The sequence below is a fragment of the Strigops habroptila genome, chromosome 1 (assembly GCF_004027225.2).
Source record: "Strigops habroptila isolate Jane chromosome 1, bStrHab1.2.pri, whole genome shotgun sequence".
In the NCBI taxonomy this organism is placed as follows: domain Eukaryota; kingdom Metazoa; phylum Chordata; class Aves; order Psittaciformes; family Psittacidae; genus Strigops; species Strigops habroptila.
The window spans coordinates 99,548,210-99,566,433 of record NC_044277.2 but is presented as its reverse complement, the minus strand read 5'-3'; the positions used below and the strand labels follow the sequence as shown (position 1 = coordinate 99,566,433).

The window sequence follows — 18,224 nt, the reverse complement described above, 5'->3', positions numbered from 1 at the left end:
CACTCTGCCCTGTCTGTAAGACAGTGTCATCTGTGGGAACATCATGAGTGAAGATAATAACAATTCTTTAGGTTTCATGGTCTCCTTGGAGAAGATGACAGGGAGATACCACCTGGAAGACATCTACTGAATTGAATAATGAAGAAATCAAGTGGTCTTGAATACTCCGTGTTTCTTCCATGTGCATTGTGGTAACTTCACAAACAGAAGCTGTATCAAAAAGGACATCTCTTTGCTGGACAGGAACAGGGTTAATCCAGGGGAGCAAGACACTACACCGCTTTTGTGGGTCTCATCATTTGCCTTCTAACAGGGTCGACGGCCAGCAATTATTTGCAGAATGAATTTATGCCTCCAAAACTCTGCATCACCCATTAGGCTCTCATTTGTCCAGTGGGGAATTTGATATATGTCCTCAAAGGGCACATCCGATGGGTCCAGACACTTGACAAAGCCGCAGGACGCGCGCCTACCCGCCCTGGCTGGTTCAAACCCCTCACACGCCAGCAAACGCCCCAATGTACAAAAAGGGACGGTGTGGCTTCCCAAGGTTGCATGAGTGTTAAACTCTAATAAACAAGCCCCGTCGGCAAAAGCTGAAAGAATCTGAGCCCTCCCCAACAAAGCATTTAATCCAGTTTGGCGTAACCTTTGACATTATTAGGGATCGCAGTGACCCTAATCCAATCAGATTGATTAACTAAAGTGGAGACCCCATAAGCTGACCCCCCTCTGGCCTCTGCTATTTAGTCCTGACCAAACAGTGGGAGAGACGTGCTGTATTTACACCACAATGGGTCTGCGCTGAGAACCTGTTTCATTACAGAGCGACTTAAACTCCCATTACTCCATCAATGTATCATTCTTCAATAGTTCATTAAAAGCTGCTCCTCCACAATAACTATTAACCATTTCTCAGTCCAGCTGGCAGGTTTAAAGCCCCAGCCAGTCTTTAGCAGAAGGAGGTGGGAGTGAGTGAAAGAAATAGATAGACAAGGGCTCCCTTTTTAAATTTAAACGAACTGGGGGCTTAAATAGTTTGAGGTAATTTACTTTTATTGAATGGGGGGAGGAGAGGGAGGAAACTTTTATTTTGACTTAATTATGTGCTGAGGTCCTTTAAAGAGACAGGGCCATGATCAGCTTTTATTGTATTACTTCTCTTGAGATTGGTTCATATTTCTACCCAGAGGAGTTTCAAAGAGAGCTTGCATGGCATTGAGAGATTATAAAACGCAGCACAACTTAAACATGAACAGCGCCTTCATCCACAATAGCTAAAAGCAGGGCAAAAGACATAATTCCCAATATATTGCACTTAAGTTTGAGATGGAAAACACCTGTGAGGTTGCACCATTGACTTTCTGTTGTCAGTGGTGGCATGTCCCTCTTACTATATCCTTCAGAGTTTTGTTTTGTCTATTTTCAAAGGCAACTCAAAAAAATCCCTTGTCTTTGGGAAACTGAAAGATACAGCAACTGCCTTACAAACTGCCAAACCTCTCAGGTAAGTGGGTGGGCATGGGCTGTGGTTAAGGTGAACACTCAATGTCCTGTGTCTATGGCCGATGCTTCACACCACTATGCTCCACTGCTTCACACAATACAGGTGAAGAAACAAATGAGAACATTTCTTTTCCCCCTAGAAATGACTCTGAAAAGTTCAAGTGAGGGGTCCTTTCATCTGTCCAGTAGTTGAGATTTGAACTTCTGGGAAACTAGAAATTATATGAACTGTAGCCTCTTATATATGACTGATAAACAGATAGGTAGGTTTAAGTAGAGGGAAAGAGAGCAGGCTCGCTTCTTTTCCTATATAGGCATTCTTGTTCTTTGTTTTCACAATAGCCTAGGGTACTGAGACACCTATTTCCTAGTGCGTTGCAAGAAAGACCCAATAGTGTCACTCATCTGAATGTTTCTCCGTGGAGCTGCACAGCTGCTCATATGTTCCTGAGAACACAAAGGAAGAGAAAACCCCTCTTCCAACAGCCCTGTAGCAATTTCACCTCCTGCTAATGCCTGAATCATTCCGCATCATAGTTAAGAAAGTGACTCTGTTCCCTGTGAATGGGGAATGTTTATTCCTCAGCCAGAGACCTGCAAAACAGAGTAATCAAATAGCTGGGTGGGATGGGGGAATTCTGTTCTTCATATGTCCTCAGTGATACATGAAGAACTAGAGGGACATAGGGCCAAGCCTGTCAAGTATTGCCTCCAAACAGCAGCAGATCTGGATCACCATTCCCTTGTTGCCGAGCTCATGAATACCATTGCAGTTTAATAGGATTCATTACGCCTGGCTATGGAAATGTAAAAAAAATACATACATAAATAGACTTGTAGCAAAAGCATGTGGGATTTCTCTCCATAAACAGGCTGATGGGAAAAAAGAGTCCAATTTTAAAACAAGATATCAGAACATGGCTCTTAACAGGACCAGAGTCTGGTGACAGTTTGGCACTGCTGAATCACAGCTCCAGCCTGGCCCTGAATTAGCAATGAGATACCAAAGCAGCAAGGGCAGCCCAGACAGTGAGGCAGCCTCAGTGAGATTTGGGCCTAGAAAGTGTTTCCTGAAGGCATTAAAATCAGGCCTTTTCAATGAAAGAATTGCAGATAGTCGTGTAAGGCACAAGGGAGTTGCTTTAGTGGCTACACTGGTTTGCGCTGAGGAAGGACAGGGTCCCTATTGACTCAAATGAGAAGCTGCAGTTAAGTCTCTTGGGTGACTTAAAATCCAAGCTGCAGAATAGAGTTTTTCTTGCTTGCTTCCTTTCCTTCCTTTTCTCCTTCTCCCTTTCTGGGTAGGAGCTCAAATATATTCCTACCCTGGGGGATCTGCCGCACAAGAATGTGACTGAGCTGTTTTTTTTTTCACCCCCCTCCTGCTGTAGGTGAAGCAAAACTGAAGGGTGGTTTGATTCTCCCTCAAGGAACAACATTCTTCAGTTATGAAATCGTCTCAGCCTTCTTTCCCTGCCCGAGCCTGGCTACCAAAAGCCTGCAGTCTCAAGCAGGGACAGACCATTCATGTCGACACCATTGTGAGATAAGAGCATTGGGCAGCTTGTGGGACTGGGGTTCCTTTGGTGGCCAAGGAGGTGAGGATTGCTTACCTTATGCGCAGGAGATATTCAGTGTCTAAACCAAGACCATCTGGGAGCATGAGGTGCTCCTTGTGTCCATGGGGACATCCAGCCTTGTGACGAGGCAAAGACATTGGGTTGTTACACTTACTTCCTGTGCCCAGTCAATGATCTTGTGCAAGTCATGCTGGGCTTATGTGTATGGGAAAAATATCAGTTTGTCTGTGCTGGCCTAATTCAACTGCTGTAGTCACCCAGGAGTGATGCACCCAGAATGGGTATTTTAATTGTGTGCAAAACATTGTGGTATGACTCTTTGAGATGGGCTTAAGTGCACCACACTGCAGATCTTACAGGCATAATTATTTTGGGATGACCTCTCACCACTAAGCCTGAATTGTGACGCCAGCATTAATATGGTGCCTCAGCACCACAGCTCTAACAGGGTAGCCCCATGAGCTGAAACCACCCCTTCTCCTGCTCGGTGCATGTGAAATGCCTCTTCTAGCTGGTGGAGGCCCTGCCATGATACATATAAAGGCTTTGCTCTCTCTTGGTTGCCCTATTTTTCAAAATTCATGCAAGATGAAATGCCCAAATCTCTTCTGAGTAAAGCAGCAGGGGAACAACAAAGAAAACCCTTATCTCCGGATGGTAAGCACTGGAAGAACATGCCCTAAGGTGGATGAGATCAGCTACATACACCAACTCAGGAGATTCCCTGAAACTATCCCAGATCATAGAATCACATAATAGAATCATAGAATGGTTTGGGTTGGAAGCAACCTTAAAGATCATCTAGGAGAAACCTTCAGATAGAGAGAGAAAGAGAGAAAGAAAGAGAGAAAGGGAGAAAGAAAGAGAGAAAGAGAGAAAGAGAGAAAGGCAAGCAGGCAGGCAGGCTGGACTTTAAAAGACATACTACAAGGGCAAAGAAGGATAAAACAGTTCTTATTGGCTAAAATAGGTTCCTGCCAACTTATAGGGGGAAAGACTCAGACTTAGTCAGGTTATATCAATGGGTGCTATGCCAGAATTAGTTGTCTGAAGCAGCACTCTGTCTTAATTTGCCATGTTCATAACTAATGAAAGAAGAATCATTAATTGATGGTGATTTCCTCAGGCCTTTGATTTCACTGTATCCCATTATGGTATCAAAACTGATGTTATCTGATAAGTCCAGCTCCTAGGAACCGTCCCCAACAGCCCATCATTTCCCCTCCATAATCATTGAGAGAGCTGAAAATGCAGCATGAAATGCCATGGGGTCAGAAAAGGAGCCAGACGTTCAGCTTGACCACTGAAAACACAATAAAACTTTGTGTTCCTTCCAAGGGGCATAGGAGCATAGGATAATTCATGTTGAAAGGGACCCTGGGAGGTCTCTAGTCCAACCTCCTGCTCCAAGCAGGGTCAGAGATGACCCCACTCTCTGTGCAGTGCCAAATGGGCACTTCCCAGTTCTCTGGGTTACCTATACAATCCCAGTAGGGATTGAGGTAGAATAGTGGTTACCTGTGACTGGGTGTTTGCTGTACAATGGATTTGGTGGGTAACCACCCTTGTTACATTTGGGAGGCACATGTGTACTTTCTATCCCTGTTAGAAAGTTAGAAAGTCCTATCTCTTACAGCACATTTTACATGACACTATGAGAAGCAATTCTGTTCACTGTAGGTTTCTCAAGATCTCTGCTGCTACTCCACCATGGATGTTGCTGTCACCAAACCAATAGCATTGCACTCACCTTTATCTAGCACAGGCCCAAAGATGGCTAAGCTGTCATTGACGGTTGTGCAGTTCCACCTCCTCCCTCGAAATTGGTGTTGGCATTCCTGGATCCCAATCTTTACCCCTTCTGCTACACTGGGCATGATCTCCACATAGTTCCGACAGAAGCGTAGCTGCTTGGGTACGAGTCCTGGGATGCTCCCGCAGAGAATGGGCTGAGTCCCTAGGGAGGAATACTGGTGACCAATTGCCAAGGACCTGAAAAAAACCCAAGGAAGAAGAGATGCTGTCACGCTGGCTTTCACCTTTGTGCTTGGTTCACAAGAATGGGGACAGAAAATCAACATCTTCAGTTCCTCTGCATTTCCCTCTCCAGAAAACATCCTTTCCACTGTCATCCCTCCCCAAAACAACCTCATCTCTCTCCTGAAGTTCCCTACAGGCCTAACAAGGCAAGAAACTCTACCTTTAATATCTTCCTTCCCTTTTCTTCATCCTCTTAATGCCTTAATCCATCATTGTGCTGCTTCTGCCCAAAGATGCTCAGTTCATACAGCTCAGCTCATTCCTTTGCAACCAGAGGGTCAAATCCATATTTCTTTTTTTGACAGCCAAGTGCACCTTCACAAGAGCAGGTAGGTTTTACAGCAAATTTGGCAGCTGAGGAAGCCCAAAGATTAGACAGTCAAAAGCGCTTTCAGAGCTACACAAAGTAGTAACACCAACAGTAGAAGACACCATGCTTCAAGTCTTTGGAAAGGGAACACCACAAATTGACCAACCATCATACAATTCAGCAGTGTGCTCTATGTATTTGAACCTTACCAGGTAACTTCTGTGCACCGAAACTGACCCTAAAGACTCAAGCAATTTGGACCTTGAGAATTTAAAAAACCCAACTCCGAGCTAGATGCTGCAGGAGTGCCATGTATACTCACTACCATAAGCAGTTAAATTTTGCGTGCGATAGAGGAAAAGGGATGGAAATGTAGCTGTGCTAGAATAGAAACTACTTGGGGTAAAACCTCTCCTATGGATCCAATATCAATGCTATTCTCACATGTAAGGAACAGTACTCATGGTACCAGAAACATTCATTCATAAATGCGTGTCACTTGGGACCCATGCTGGGCATTTTGGTAACATCCTGAAAGTATGGCCTAGAAAAGATTTTCTACTATTTAGCAAAGCATTTCCACACCTGCTTAATCCAGCTATGTGCTTTGCAAAGCTTAATACTGGGGCTTTCTGATCAGGTTGAAGTGTAGGACTGTATTTTCACAGAATAATGCCAGCTTTGCTGTACTGTCACAAGGACATGGAGAGCCTGCTTTGTCCATCAGTCTGAATTGCTTTGGTTAAAGTGAGAAAAGTGAAATAGAACAACAAAAAAAAAAAAAAACCCAAACCAAAACAAACAAGGTAAACACCAAAAAAACCCTAACAAAACTTGAGTGCAAATTCTGTGCTCAGACAAATGGAAGCCTGCTGAAAGGAGTGTCCATGAACCATTATGTTGGTTGAAGCTTTAGAGACAAACAAGTCAGCTATGAAGAGAGATATGTGGCTAATTAGATAGATTTTTTTAAAGTGTTTTTACTGGTGCTTCTAATAATAACCTTGATTACTAAAACTAAAGGGATTTTTAAAGTATAATTTCCTTTTCTTCTAATTAAATCTCTTGATTGACTTTTCTACTCAGAGTTAATGACAAACAGAAACCTGCCTAGGCAGTGTGTATTTCTGTTTACATTAATTTTTGCTGTGTGGTTTTCATTTGGGAACAGCCTGCTATGTTTGAATTATCAACAAGGCAGTCAGGGATTATGCTTCGTTCTCCTCTCTGACCAAAAAGAAGTATAAGAATCCTGTCATTGCTAGAGTTAAGAAGAAATTAGCTTGACTTTAGCGCTTCTGTAGGCTATGATAAAAAGTGGTTTAAGATGTCTGTCTTTTTTATGGGACAAGGGTCCTTGCAACCAGTTGGCTCCCTTCCTGATGGGTACCTGGTCAAGAGAGTACAGAAGTGAAAAGGAAAGGGACATTCAGATGGCCCGGTACCACATCTCGGTGGCTTTGCTAACTGTGCATAGACTAGGCTTCACATATGAGTCCTTTCCAGGCAAGTAAGACCCAGGGTCATCCATTTTTGGATCCCAGATGGTTCTAGGTAGGAGTCTAGAACCAAGATAATCAGCTCAGCCAAGAATGTGCCCTCCAGTAAATGGACTTTAGGTAGAGAAGGTAAGAGGTGCCTGGGAAAGCGAAGGATATTCAGCTGATTTCCAAAACTTAGATGCCTCTTTTCACCCCAGCTGCACTTCTGGGAGAAGATTAACTTCACTTAACATTAGAGGACAATTTGTCTTACCCCAGGGAGGGAAGATGAGACAAACAGCATGAACTCCACCTTCAGAAGTGCCTCTCTCTTTCCACCACATTAAAAGAGGGAGGAAGGCAGCTCACATTGACCAGGAACTGTGTTCATGTCAGCTGCCTTCTGATGTCTGCAACATGGACATCTCCAGCTGATCTACTCACTGCAGTCTGCTTTTGCAATCAGTCAGTGGAGAGAAACAGGCACTTGTAGAGCACGATTTGTCTGCCCGTTTTAGATGTGTGCTTTGGAATGAAGTGAATCATGGCCTTGCCTCCATTGACTGTATTGGCTAGACTATCACGACAGCCTGGGTGACTGGATGAGTGGGGTATGTCTACATTGTAAAAGTCTCCAGATGAATCATGCCATGATACCTAACAATTAGGATGGCTAAGTTCCTTGGAAAAGTCCCACCCAGGAAAGCTAAGAGCTGTGTGGAAGCCCATGCAAAGAACTCAGCCGTAGGAAGGAGGCAAGTTCCTGCAGGAGCCTGCAGGAACCCACAGGAGAAGACCAAGGGAAGGACCTAGTTAACTTGTTTTCCCTATCTAAGTAGCTTGATGTGGGTTTTTCTTGAGCTTTAGATTAATTTAGGGAACAACTAGTGGCAGAAAAGCACCTGTGAAATGAAGCCCATGCCAAGCAAAAGGGTGTTTTCACTTTGCCTGCACTGCGTGCATTTTTGGTTTTTTGTTGTTATACACAGAACACTAGATTACAGTTTCTGGACTAAGGACACCTTCTAAAACACTGTTACAGGCTTCAGAGGGTTTGTTGAGTGTTTGTTGCCTCTGTGGCCTTGTTGGGAATGTGGAGTCTTAGGGTACCACATCTCCAAATCTTGACCCATTCAAACCCGTGAGTACTGGGAGTTAGGAGGTATTCACAAATGCCAGCTTTAGGCTCGAGGAGGTAGATGGTCCTGTCTCTGTAAACAATGGGGAGAGATAGATGCCTTCATTGAAACCTTCAGAGAAAAACACTAGCTTAGTTGCTCTGACTCGTCCTGCAGAGAATAGTTCAGCCACTGACAGGAAGTCCAGAATGTGGACATTTTCCAGTGTCTAAAGTTAACTTTGTTGGAAACATCTGTATAGTTTGTTCCCACATCAACTAGAATCACCAGCATTCTTCCCAAAGCTTTTGAAAGTGCCCCATCCAGTTCCCACCGAAGATAAAGTATCCACTGAGATATAGAAACAACCCACTGTAGACTCCATCCATCATGTTATGAAGGCAGGAGGACTTTCTTAAACTATTTCAATAGGACCTGGATGAAGTTTTAGGATTCCCATCTCATAAACTTAATTATGTGAACAGCCAATCTCATGCCTGTCTCTATATTTTTTTGGTGGTTACTGCAGTGGTAGAGTGAAAATACCAGTCATAGGAAGAGGAGTTTATAGGTTGGTGCCCTCAACCATTTGTTTCCGTTGCTGGGAAGATCATCTAAGATAAAAAAAAAACCAACATGTAGAAATACTTTTAATAGCTTTTCACACTACTCCCTTCTCAATACAGTAAGGAAACAGTCACACCTTGCTTTGATCTATGATACAGTCTGGAAAGTTTTTAATCTGCAAAAGACAATCTTCAGTAAGAGTCTTGTTCTCAAGGTGTCATCAGGCACTGAGACAGTGTAATGCAAATTTGGCATTTCATGGAGGAGTGTGTAGTCACTTGACTTTCAGCTGACGATACAGGGTGGAATCTCAAAACATCTCTCCATGAACAGTGCCTCTGCTGTTAAACATAGCTAAGCACAGTCTTTTTCCTAGCTCACCGGAAGACTCTGGAGTGTGATAATATCTATCAGAGCACCCTCTTTTGGTCTCTACTTTGCTTCCAGCTTCCAAGTGTAAACATTTTCTCCCTTTCTCTAAAGTCAATTTATCTATAGGAGAACCAAGTTCTTTCAGCTTCTTGCCATTTTTATTGATCATGAGATATGAGCCTTGTGAACCTTCCAACCATACCTCTCCCCAAAAAGACAACAACTCAACAAACAAAACCTTTAGGAAAGGTTGGGAAAGTCTATAAAGATCAGAATCTCATTTCAGTGTTACTCAACTCCCTAGTAGGTCCCATCATTCATTTTTCTCACTGTTTCCAATAGTTAAATCTGTCTTCTGCATTTTTCCACTCTCCTGCGGTCTGCTTCTAAACTGTCTTCTCTATGGGGGTAATATTGAAAATGTGGTGTCGAGAAATGGCCCAAGTGTCATCTATTGTGGTCTGACCAGGCATCATCTTCAAATTTTTTAAGCACCAACGCTTCCTGGATGCATTACACCAACCTCTTATTTTCTACTGGAGAATGCATGAAACACTCAAGTTTACAAACACACCCCCAGAACAGATACTGCTCCAGTTTGATCCAAGGGAAAAGGTCAAAGAGTTGTTCTTCTTAAACTAATTAGCCTTTTCTTCCCATTAGCTCAGGAGGAGCCATGAAAACACTATTCTGTATGTCCACAGCCAAAGTTCTTGGCTTATCTTTAAGCCTTGTATGCCCTGAAGTGTTTAATTCAGCCTTCAGTGAGCATTTTTCTTTGCCAACACACCTAGAGAGCTCTTCATTTCCCTTATCTCAATCTATCTGCTCCTTCAGCAGAGCTATTGTAAATAAGTACCTGGCCACCTTCTTAATAAATTACATGTACCCTCCCTCTTGGAATGGACACCCCAGCCAATTTATGAGGAAGAAATATGGAGGAAATTTATGCTCATAGCTTTTTCAGAAAAAGAGAAGGCTTCAGTTCTAGATGACCTTGCTCTATAGGACCACTCTACTGGTTACTCTGAGCAGGTTAAAAGAAACGTCACAAGGTCACTACCTTCTCATTATGGCTGTCAAAAGTCCTTGACATCATCAGTAGCAGCATGTAGAGACACATATACCTACTTGCTTCTTCCTGAATTCTGTTATTCTTGAACTCTGTAGGAGCTCTATTTTGCTATTCATCTTGGAGAGGCCTTTAGCTGGCTCCAAGTGCTGCTGAGAGCTTCCTCAGTGAATGTCCTCTTGGGGTTCCCGACTCAGGTAAAATAGCTGCATTTATTAATGTTGTACAGCAAGAGTTTAACTTGTCTAATGACCCAGGATAAGACCCAGCAAGCACTGAAGTCCCCAGTGAATATTGAGAACTCAGGAATAGCAGTGAGTCAGCTCCTTTTGTCTTACACAGATGCAAGGTGGCAGCCAGTCCTGCTGAAGAAGTTAAGTCAAAGGATGTCCACCTGCTTATAATAGAGGGGATTTATGTTCATTTTCAGGTGCTCTTCTTCCATGCTTCTCCCTTTGCATGGAATCCCCTAACAAGATGTCACACCTCCTCCAAATCGTTTCTTTTAACCTGCTCAGATTTCCAGAGGTTCACCTCACTCTTTTCCTTTCACACTCATTTTAGCTGCCTCTTTATGGTGCCACATCTAGCTTTGAAGATGAATCTCAGCCAGACTATGATGGAGGGGGCAAGACGTGCAGAGCGATCTATCTAAAAAGATGCATGCTCACAAGATGTCCTTGGTATTATGACACTAAAATATTGAAATGAAGAAGGTGGCTGGAGAAGTCTTCATAAGTTCTGTCAAGCTATAAGGAAAACCCATCAAGGGTTGTCTCACATCTCCTGATACTGGGCCAGAAAGGTTCACAGGGAAGCCGCTAACAAGGGATGAGCAGGCAGCCCTTGCCCTTACTCCATCTTACAGTATTCCAATTAAGCCCTACGAGGTGCCCTAACCATAATCCCCATGCATTGCTAAGGTTGACCATCACGAACTTCATGTATCTGAGGCTGCCTAAAAACCCATTTAGGGAGAAATGAGTAACTAGGAGACTGTGAAATTTCAAAACACTGGAGGCTGCCGTGAACAGCCAATGGCATCTGAATCTTCAAGAGGCTCATGGGATAGGATCTGTAAGTCAGCCTTCATTCAGTTCCCAGAGACCCTCACCACACAGGGTTGGCATACATGACAGAAGAACTATGATGCCCATCTAACATGGACAGCTAGAAGCTGGGAAGGATACCCCAGAGCTAGGAACCAGGCACAGAAGGTGTAGTTAAGCCTTCTGTGTCTTTTACAGTCTGACAGCATATATCAGTTCCCAGTCTCTGCAAGACTCTTCTGTAGAGACTTGAACCACCAGCCCAGAGGCCAAGTGGGTAGACAGGCAGAAAAAATAATAAACCTACGTTCATTTAATAGCATTCTTTTCACAGGAAAACATCAGTATTCTAGCATATGTTGTGATTATTTTTCTGTTTTCCTAAGAAAATGAAAATAAAACCTGGAGAAATTTTAGAATGGAAAGAGAAGAAATGGAACTTGCCAAACTGCATCATTCTAAAAGGGAAAGGAAATAATTATGCTAACTAATGTCCCTCCTGAATGGAATTGTTTTCTTCTATGACATTAAAACTATCCGAAACCCAAGCAATTACGAAATGTGGACAATGATGAAATTTTTAATTGATGTTTTAGTTGAAAATTTGAAACCCACCTTAACATAGATCAACAAAGTGCTAGATTTAGCTCTAGAAGACATGAATCAAGTAACTGATTACCATGAAAAATATTTTTTCAGCTTGAGGGGGTATTTTTGGTTGTGTATTACTCAGTAATAAACCCAGGCCTAAGCAGTCTAACACAGGAGAAGTGACACATGTTAATTTAGAAATTATGAGTATCTGTAACATTGATTGCAGTGAGGTCTTCAACTTCTGGTCTCTGATCATCTGGCTAGCAACAGACTATTCCTAAGATGTTCACTAACTAAGAACTAAGAAATCTAAAATCTGTTATTAGATCAAATTCACTGTGCAGGTGTTTGTCCTTCCAGAATTTTTTTCTTCCAGTATGGAAAAAAAAAAAGGAAAGACTGAAACCTGCTGGATTAACTGTTCTTTCCACTTCTCTTGTTAGATATTTCTTCTCTCATCATGAAGTAGAACACAAGAGTTATATTTAATTATTTTTTCTTTTACCCCAGAAAGTATGTATATAATTTTGCTGCTGGGTCCTATCCTGCAAACACGCAGGCACAGAGGTAACTTTCCTCCCATGAATAATTCCCTCACCCTTACCCTGCATTAATAATAATGATGGTGATGATGATGCAGCATTGTATTTCTCTAGCACCTTTCATCAGAGGATCTCTAAGCGTGGGACTCATCTCACCTGACTTTGACCATTTGAAAATTAGGCATCTCGGCCAAGTTAGCTGTCTGCTAGAGTCCATGGAGCAAGATCAGCATCTCCAGAGGCCAATTCAGCCCGTCCTAAGATAGGTACCTCAGATAGGTGGGCTGAATCACTGGAGATGCCTGGGAGGCGGCACTGGCTGTGGAAAAGTGATGAGCGTAAACTAGACACCTTGTTTTTAGCAAGCCAAAGGTAGGGACCAGGAATCACACCCTTTTTTGCTGAATCTCAGAAATCCCTGGGTGGCTGGTAAGAGGACACCAAGTAAAGTCTTTGCTGAGAGATAGATGGCAGCTATCGCTAATATGGGTCATGCAGCTTGTTTATGACACCCAATAGTAGTTTGGGTCTGGATTTGGAAAATAACATACTCAATGGCATCTTCAAGTGGATGCTAAGAAAGCAAAGTATAATTATCCGAGTTGAGGTTTGGCCAGGACAGTGAATTCCCACAGGAACCAAGGCACACCGCAACACTCAGCACCTTCCACTCAGTGCAAGAGATGTTTCTTTGACTTTGTCTTCCCTTAGGATCTACAGAACAGAATAGAAGAGGAGAGAATACGAATATTAATGATCCAGTTCCTTGCAAAAAGTCTCAGGAACTCTTTAATTACCTAGGTAATTAACTCCTCTGTTATACAACTCATCTGAAAAACAACCCATCCAGCAGAATAATCACCCCTCAAACCATGTTTTCAAGCCTGGATCCAGGACACAGTGACCTCTGATACTGTATCCGTACCACATCCTACATCTGGGGCTTCTTCCTGGAGGTCTCTCTGCTGAGATCTGCCTCCATCCAGCTCCATTTATCTTACAAGATTTGCCAGGATTGCAGTGCAGGGTATTAGAGATGTATAAGCCTTAACATTTTAATCTGCCACCTACACTGCAGTTTATGAGAGCTGTAAATCTCGTGGTTACAATGAACTCATCTAATGATATTGCTGATGGATAAATTTACCTGGGATGAAGAACAACAGTTACTTGCAAATGAAAGAAGAGTAATTTAAAGTTTCATGTAAACACCTTCGCTGCCTTGCTTCTGACTTCTCCCAGCCTAACCCGTACCAGGATTTCACGACAAGTGGAAAATATGTATATGTGTGCTCACGACGCAATGACTGGCTGGCCTGCTAGAGAACCTGCCTCTTTCTACCCAGTATAATCCTTATATATCTTGGGTATTGGAACCAAGTTTTAGATTAAAATGGATCAAATTTTCTGGGTCAGGTGCACTAAATTAGGGGAATGGAGGGAATAGAGAAGGCAGCATATTAGGCAATGAAAAATACCTACAGTATTTAAAGATATTTAGACTCCTACTATGAATTTCAATAATAATTAGAAGTGTGGCTAGTCTTAACCCTCCTAGTTCCCCCTCACCCCTAAAGCATTCCAACGTCAACCTTTTTTAAATGATCAGCAATATAAATTACATAATGTGGTTTCAAATCTCTCATTAATGCTCACCCCCTGAATTGAGGTCTGTTCTGTGCTATGTCAGTGCTAAATACCTTGGAGGACTGGGCTCAAAGACCTCAGATCCTTGCAAAGATTGGATTTGGACTTCTAAATTGCTTAAGTGCTTAAATGCTTGGGGGAATTTTATCCTGAAACTCGTTAGTGATGAAGCCAGTTCTGAAATGAGAACCATGGATGGAAAGCTCTGTCATTGTGGTGTTCAGGAAATGCTATAAGAATATGCTTTTCACTGACCGCTGTTCTAATACAGCAAATTACTTGTATGTCTCACCCTTTTCTCCAAGAATGTATTTCAAATATGCATTTGGTCATGCTAAACACACGTACCCTCACTCAGTTATGCACACACACACAACGTCTACGAGTTCCTTCTTTGGCTTTCACTGAGTCATCAGGCTCACCAAATGTGTGAACTCACGCTATAATGTTCTCCCAGAAAAATAACAAATTGATTTCATTTTTACAGGCTACAGCATGCTATATAATTGGAGACACTGCCTTGTCAACTCAGACCGGTCTGACCCGACCAGAGACATTGCTTACAGCTGTTTACGGAGCCATAAAGTTTCCTCCTTTTTGTTTTTCCTTCCTTCTGCTCTCTCTCTCTCTCTTTTTTTTCTTTTTCCTTCTCCCTCTAATGAATCCTACAGCTACTTTTTGTTCTGGTCGTAAAGTACTGTTAAGGAAAATGCAGGAAGCCTTGATTTAGAAAAGCGCTTCAGTCTGTAGTTCAAGCTAACACTGTAATCAATAGAACTTAAACACATACTAAAACTAAGCATGTGTTTAAGGACTTTTATTGCACCAAGCTGTCGGTAAAGAACTTTCTGTTACATTTGTGTGTGCTTTTTTTTAATTATTGATACCAAATTAGAGGGTTTGATTGAGCAATCTCAGGGACTGTTTCCTTCTTAGACTGAGAGCACAACTCCAGTTGCATCAGGAATTTTCCCATTTCTCAGTCACTGTGTCCAAACCCTGCTCATCTGAGGAACAGCTACTTTATCTACTCTACTGAAACTGCCCATTAGGACTGGGCACTTTTTTTTTTTACAAGAATCTGTTTCCCATCAAAAAAAAAACCAAACCCCAGCCTGAAATCTTCTGGGTATTTTTCACATATCTATGTGCTTTGCAACATTTGCCAAGCGCTCAGAATAAGTTTAATTCTTCTGACCATTGTAAAAATACAGTTTTGTGGAGGGTCGTTTTGCATACAATTTTACTTTGTGTGAAAATCTGCTTATCTTGAAATACTCAGAACCTCAAAACTTGAGTGAGATATTTTGATTTCTGTGTAAAAAGAATTTCTGCTTGATTTTCCAACCAAGGAAAAAATGCTTCCATTTTGAACTACTGAACTGGAAAAAAAAAGATCCCAAACCCAAAAGAGCTTTTAATCTAATTGCATTACCCATCAAAATGCCAGTTAAGTACTTTGCAATAAATTATGGTTGTGCTTCCTTTCATATTACTGATTCATCACAGAATCTGCTCCTTTGGTCTGAAGTGTCACTAGACTCACCTCATTCAATCCCTCTGAAAGGCTCAAGGACTGATCAATACTAAATCAGTGGTTCCAAAGTCATACCTAGATATGAATACATCTTACACCCTCTTTGAGGACCATTTCTGGACGCAGGACGGAGTTAGGACTAAGGAGAATATTTATGTGAATCTTGGTCCAAATATGTGTGAGAAAGGAACATGAGAGCTGGTCAGGAAAGAAAAACTTTCCTCCAAAAATACACTGAAGCTTTTCAGGTCTACATTTTTCTTTTTAGGAAAAAAAAATGGAAAGCAGCAGAAGGCTGCTTAATTTCTCCTTCCCTCTCTTTTGGGAAGGCTGCAGCAAAAGATGACCTGCTATTAAACAACAGAGAATCCACATGGAGAAAGGCTGTCAGGAACGCCCTAACTCCGAGGGAAGTCAACTCTTATTTAGAGCTAAGTCTTGCAAGACTGCCATGAGACGAAAGCTCAGGCATTTTTTGCTGCTGTAGAAACTCTACAGAACTATTTCTTTTTAAATGAAGCAGCAATTTCTGCTGCAACAGAACAACTGGATTTTTTTTTTTTTTTCTTTTGCAAAGAAACTACTTTGCATGGGAAAAAATCCTCATGGCTCCTTGACATGTTTCAGCTAGATCTCAGTAAAATTAAGGAGGTACAGACTGATGAGTCGCTCAAAGGTACAGGAAAAATGCCAGTGTATGTCCTGGCATATGTATACACTTTGGGAGAGAGAAAAATCCTTTCTCAAAGATCATCTCTCACAACAAAAATAACAGCAATAAAACCTAATGCAGAGAAAGAAGAGAAAGATTTAATTTGCTTTACAACCATTGTTTGTGGACACATCCTGTCTCCTGGAATGGATGTACTGGGTCTCTTTCAACCCAAAATTTATTCTGGTGCGAATGGAACAGGCAGGGATGTTTCAGCCATAAGGCAGCTTAATTTTTTTGGGCTGCCAAGCAAAACCCCTCAAATTCCTACATCTGTGGCAATGACACAATGTTAAGTCAAGTTTTATAATCTGGTTTTGAGATAGGAAGCCCTATATGTATGTAATGTGAATCTATTCACAACCACTGTCCTTTCCTTAGGCGTCTTCTGTGGATTTCAAAGTAACAGGCCACCCACTCCAAAGGTCTCCACATCTCTTGGTCAAAAAAAGGTGATTTGGGTGAAGAACTCTTCCAGTCTCCTGAGTGATAAAGTGACAGACCTGGTCTGATATTCTGCAACACAGCTAGAGAATTATGGCACCATATGTACCTCACCAGACAACACAGAGAAGGACCAAGCTCCTCCAGGCTCCTCTCCCTAAACTTTCTGGAGTTTGGTGTTCACACACCAGGAGCTGCGCCTCGAAGGTCTTGCAGTGATTCAGGAGATGTGGCTTGACATTCCCTCAGAAAAACATAACTGTTCTCCAGCCTAGTAACTTCTCCATGCAATTGGTGACTCAGTGCCTGGCTGAAAAAAGGCTGGCAGTGGTCAGTCTGGTGAATGGGGAAGAAACTCGGATGAAAGAGGAAGCGTGTAGGAGGGTAGGATTTGGACTAAAGAAGGTGGGGAGGGAGTTGTCCATGCAGCAGGAGAAACTAACCCTCTCTACTTTGAGGACAAAATAAGATGCTGGGTGAAGAGCAAATAACCATAGCAATGGGCTCATTTTCCCTGGTTGGTGAGGGTCAATGACCCCTCAGTGCTCAGAACAAGGAGCCTCCAGCAGAAGGACTCTCAGAGGGTGGCAGCAGTCAGAAGCCGCACCTGCAGACTTCTCTGTGTAGCATCAGAGCCTTAATGATTTCTTTCTGAAAGTGGCTGGGGAAATGCAGACAGGCTGCCAGATAGTGATCAGCTCGTGGAGGGGTGATCACTATTAGGCAAAGATACCAGCTTTGACATGCAGTGAGGGAAGCGGCCAAGAATTTGGGAAAGCAATCCCAGCTTTCTGCTGCATGTTCCTCTGCCAAGATACCTCCTGTGTTTACTTTAGAAACCAGAGATGAGCCCTCCTCTTCATAATAATAATAATAAAGCTGCAGGGTCACTCAGTTTAGCAGATGGATTCCTTCCAGCTTGGATTTCTCTTCGTTACCTGCAGAACTGATGCACTGATGTATCTGGGAGATTATGCAATATTAATAATTAGGTTTCACAGGAGATCTGAGCAGTGACAATGCAAGGCTGTGGGAAGGAAGCTTCAAGGGAGAAAATCAAATTGACCCACGGACCTCATGTGGACTACAGGGGGTACCTCAGAGATGCCTTCCAGTACCTCAAGGGGCCAACAAGAAAGCTGGAGAGGTCTTTTTACAAGGTCATGTAGTGACAGGGCAAGGCAGCATGAGGAACAGGTTGCCCAGAGAAGCTGTGGCTGCCCCATGCCTGACAGTGTTCAAGGCCAGATTGGACAGGGCTTTGAGCAACCTGGTCTAGTGGAAGGTGTCCCTGCCCATGGCAGGGGCGTTGGAACTGGGTAAGCTTTAAGGTCCCTTCCAACACAAACCATTCTGTGATTCTATGGTTCTATGACTTTGCTTGGGTCTAAGGGGCCTGAGTAGCCACAGGGACCATGTAGCCCTCTGCAGCAAGCTGCTTTCATTCATGTGGCAGAAGCAGCTCTGTCTCACCAAAAAGCTACAGGAGCAATCAACCAGGCTGGTCACTCTCTAGTTTTCAGGTTTCTTATGCTTGTAGATCCTAAATATCTAGTGGTGCCTACCATAGCAGGGTCAGATACAAAAATCTGTGAATCTGCAGGAATATTCCCTTCCATTTATTTTCTAATCAAAACTTTAAGCTTTGAATGT

The 18,224-nt window shown here is 42.6% G+C and overlaps 1 protein-coding gene across 2 annotated transcripts in view; it reads right to left on the bottom strand.

Moving 5' to 3' along the window:
* Positions 1 to 18,224, bottom strand: part of WNT3A (Wnt family member 3A) — an 87,399-nt gene that overhangs the window by 31,961 nt on the left and 37,214 nt on the right. The window contains exon 2 of one of the 2 annotated variants that reach the window (XM_030486807.1): positions 4,837 to 5,078. In XM_030486807.1, the coding sequence (XP_030342667.1) occupies positions 4,837 to 5,078 (242 nt within the window). Of the gene's footprint in view, positions 1 to 4,836; positions 5,302 to 18,224 lie in introns of those variants that run through there. The other variant, XM_030486799.1, reaches the window with a different exon arrangement.